Here is a 4,527-nt window from a genome sequence, read left to right as displayed (position 1 = left end):
ACATTTTCTCCGGCAAGCTGATGCAGAAGTGTTAATGCATGCTTTTGTTATTATACGTTTGGACTATTGTAACAGTCTCCTTTCTGGTCTTCCGAAGAAAGCTATTGGCCAGCTGCAATTAGTCCAAAATGCAGCAGCGAGAGTTTTAACCAAAACAAGCAGAGGAGCTCATATAACTCCTATTTTAGAAACTCTACACTGGCTTCCTGTTAAGTTCAGAATAGATTTCAAGATCCTTCTGCTTGTTTATAAAGCTCTCACTGGCATAGCACCAGAATATCTGAAAGACCTTTTGCTAGCATATCAGCCCAATAGAGCTCTCAGGTCTTCTGACGCTGGTTTTCTCTGTACAAAAGAAGAGATTTGGTGAGGCTGCATTCTCATTTTATGCACCCAAATTGTGGAATGCACTGTCAGTTTACATTAGGGAGGCAACCTCAGCAAATATGTTCAAATCAAGACTAAAAACCCATCTTTTTAATATTGCCTTTAAATGACTAAATAATTAAATTATGATTATATAATGATTAAAGCACTTTGAGCTGCAACGTTTGCAGGAAAAGCACTATATAAATAAAGTTATTATTATTATTATTATTATTATTATTATTATTATATAAGTCAGTCCATTTACTATAATATAACATACGCTATTTAGCTGACTCTTTTTATACAAAGCGACTATACATTTGTCAGTATACAGTATATGATCCCAAAGGGATTCGAACCCACAACCTAAGCGTTGTTGTTAGCGCCACAGAGAGAGGACCACAATCTTTTAAACAGTATAAGACAGACACACTTATGTAACACACTATACAACAATCTCATACGAAAGACTATATACGGTAAGAGGTATTCCATTGATGAGTAACTTGCTACTCTTTCTCTCTCTCTCTCTCTCTCTCTCTCTCTCTCTCTCTCTCTCTCTCTCTCTCTCTCTCTCTCTCCTTCCCTCCCTCTCTTTCTCTCTCTCCCTCCCTCTCTCTCCTCCCTCCCTCCTCTCTCTCTCTCTCTGCCCCCCCCTCTCTCTCTCCCCCTCCCTCCCTCCCCCCCTCTCTCTCCCTCCCTCCCTCCCTCCCCCCCTCTCTCTCCCCCCCCCTCAGCTGTTTGTGGCCTCAGTATTACTGGAGCCTGAGTTGAGTCTGACGCCCATGCCATCGCCCGCCCACCAGACCTACGGGGCCATGTCCAGCTCCCACGGAGGCTCCGCCCACAACCAGGAAGAGGAAGAGGAAGAGGAGGAGGAGATGCAGGAAGTAGAGACCCACGAGACAGAGCTCCAGGACCCCCCTGTTCCCTACTACTCCAGCCCCATCATGGACACCCCGGTGGGCTACCAGTGACACTAGCTCCCCACCCCACCCCACCCCCCCCACCACCACCCTCCACCACCCCAATGCTCCATACTTACGCCTGGCGGGGGGAAGGGGAGGGGGAAATAAGGCGAGATGCTTCTACAATGCTGCGTTTATTTCCACCCAACCCCCCCCCACCCACTAACCTCAGAATCCAAACCCAACTGCCTCGGACACCTGCCTCTGACTTGGACTATGTTTGTGAGAGACCCTTTTGGATTGTGTCTTTGGGGGTTCTGTGGAGACCCAAGGATGAAATATCCTCTGCCCCGCCCCCCAACCCCCCACCCCTCAGCCCCATGGTAGAATGGGGGGGGTATGTGGGCAGGAATGCGAGTGGCCTTCCTTCTTTGTACACACGTTAAAACATCTCTTAAAACACCTGAAAACTATCCATACATCCGTCTCAACGGAGGATAAAACCAGACTCAAGTGCATCTTGTATTTTCCTGAATTTACTCCTCCTGTTTGCTTTTCTCCTACATTTCCTCTGTTTGTGATGCTTTGGACTATGGAATGATTACAGGTCCCTGTGATACTGTATGTGACTTGTAAGTGAGTGAGTGTGTGTGTGTAGCTTGATGGGACACACACGCACACACATGAGAGGACATGGAGTGGAGAGCAGTGGGTTGAACCGCCTGATCCCAGCAGGGGTAGAGTGGTCTTGGCATTGGAGGATCTGGCTCTTATTCTGTGGCGGGCGGTTGTGGTGGTGGTGGGGCTGGGGGGGTTGAGGGGGGGGCGGTTGTCAAGCCATCTGCAGTGACAGAGCAGGACAGACGGAGGACAGAGAGGAAGTCAGTGCTCTTGCACACCCCCTGTGGAGGGGAAGAAGGCACAGGGAACCCAACCGTACCTGAAACTATTGTAATTATTGTTATTAAGGGTGTTTTTTTTTCTTTCACTATTCCATAATTGCTAGTTGTTTACTTGTGATGTCAGTACAGTATAGTAGTGTGCTTTTGGGGGGAGGGGGATGGGTCTGTGGGTGTATATTTGGGGATAATTTTATAATTTATTAACTGTTGATTTGTAGTGAAATTGCTTTGTTGTTGACTGATTTTAGTCATAGTGCTGTTATTATAATTTCTTTAATTGTTTTTAATTTATTAATGAGTGTATATAAAATAACTTACAATCTTTCACATGAAGGTTCCGGCGGGAAAAAAGATAGACATGAAACAGTCCTGATACGATCCTGTTGAGTCACGGTTGTAGTACAGTAGTCCAAACCAGTCCAGACTCCTACCCCTCCAACGCATGTTGAGAATTATATACCAGAGAGAGGATGTGTCTGTGCATAACTCTCCTTAAACCTAATGACTACCCATCAAACTAAAACAGCGCTCTCTCTCTCTCAAACGTTATTACACTGCTGTCTCATAGTCTCCCAGTTTGACACAGTCATCAACAGTAATCTTTGCTAGTTTTGTATTTGCGGGATGTTTTTTCCCTGCTCCAGGGGCCTGTGGGGAGGAGGTGTCCTCTTGCCAAAACTGAATGTAAATTGGTCGTCATTGGTTTTGTTACCGTGCTCCGTTGCTGTGCCTTGAAGACTAAACTCCCTTTCGTCTGACAATCCAGCATGGCCTGAAATATGCTGCATGGACCGAAAAGGAAACGGGCAGAAAAAAACACAAGGGATAAAGACTGAAATAAACAACTATACTGTATGTAGAGCACACACACATTCTAGCGATAGTTCTATCAGCAAAAATGATCCATTACCTGTTAGATACTTCTCCCATCATTTGTTGTGATCTCCCAATGGATCGTCGTAGCCCTAGCCTACGGCTTACGCTACTGTAGCTGTCGTGGCAGATTTCGTCCGGGTGCCAAAATGAGTCCGGGCGATGTAATCATGTCTTTCGAAATGCCGTTGCCAGGTCTTTACAAATTTAATATACACATTAATCTGTGCTAGTGGAGCACACAACGAGCAGCGGAATGTCCGGAACGCAAGCGTCGGCAGTCCGGAATGCTCGTTGGCATAGCAACAGCGTTCAAAAGACATGATTACATTAACCCGGACACATTTTGCCACCCGGACACTATTTGCCATGACATAGCCAACAGACAAGCAGTACGGAGCTCCTCAACCAGCCCGTAAGCAAATGATGAACATGTTGACTCATTTGTTATTGTGGTGACTAGATTTGCTACTATGGTCTCGGATGATAGAATGTTTTTTTTTCAATGGAGGCGTTTTCCGATTGTGGCTTGAGGTGCCTTGTCATGGATATCACCCAGTGTCTTTGCAGTTTGAAACTGCTGTGTTCTGTGGTCATATAGCCAAGTTCTTTCTATGGAGGATAAAATGCATTTGAAAGTTGTTTCTTGGGTGTCTTTGCACCTCGTATGATTTCATGATAAGTTGTGGCTACTGCATGTAAACAATTTTGTTTCGTCATGCAGATATTGACAATGTTGTTGTTGGTAGGCCTATGGTATGTCTGGGACCCAAAGCATCTCATAAAGGAATGGTATGTACCAGGGGAGGCTGGTGGAGGTAACAATCATGTAATCGCATGCAGCCCATGCCAGGATTTCTACCTCCACCACCCTCACCTGCTATGAACTGTATATGGAACAGTACTCCAACATTACCAGTAAAATATTGTATTTTTACCTAAGAAAAGTCCCCAAAAGTCCAGTCCATTACTTAGTTTTTTATTTTTTATAATTAAGATTTAGGAGCTTTGTACTGTGTTTGTCAGTAGTGGTTTTGTGGAATGGAGAGAGTCTTATTGAAGAAATGGAAAAGGATGACTTGTGTCCTATGAAATTTAAGTCACTTGTTTAATTTGAGAGGCAATATTTCTAAACCAAAATGTCCAACATAGCAAGATTTATGGAAAAAGTGCAGCTGATAATTAACTGGAAATTAACTTATGATTATGTTCCCAGAATGCTGACATATGAGACGTTTATTGTGGAGAGAACCGCAGTAAAAATCAGTTTGAACAGCCCTTCATCAAGATACCACCACTCTCCCTTAGCTCTGGGATTCAGCTTCAGCTAGCTTTTTTCACGAGTAATGAAACTCTTTATTCTTTTCACATTGAAGTGTTAAAATCAGTTTTTATTTATTTTTATTACATTTTTTAAGTGGTCACAGCAGTTGAACAGTGTTCCGCTTTTATTCAAAGTCATCATGTAGAAACAT

At 44.0% G+C, this 4,527-nt stretch overlaps 1 protein-coding gene across 1 annotated transcript in view; it reads left to right on the top strand.

Annotated features, from left to right (window-relative positions):
* tmem63c (transmembrane protein 63C) overlaps positions 1 to 1,346 on the top strand; it is a gene marked incomplete at both ends in the record, with an annotated part of 27,101 nt that extends 25,755 nt beyond the window's left edge. Inside the window, 1 exon segment of the mRNA XM_080530835.1 lies at positions 1,107 to 1,346. Coding sequence (XP_080386961.1) covers positions 1,107 to 1,346 — 240 coding nt within the window.
* Between the last annotated feature and the right edge of the window lie 3,181 nt (positions 1,347 to 4,527).

The sequence above is a fragment of the Nansenia antarctica genome (assembly GCF_963989245.1).
Source record: "Nansenia antarctica genome assembly, chromosome: 1".
NCBI lineage: Eukaryota > Metazoa > Chordata > Actinopteri > Argentiniformes > Microstomatidae > Nansenia > Nansenia antarctica.
The sequence above is the reverse complement of the archived record's forward strand: the minus strand, read 5'-3'. Positions and strand labels throughout refer to the sequence as shown.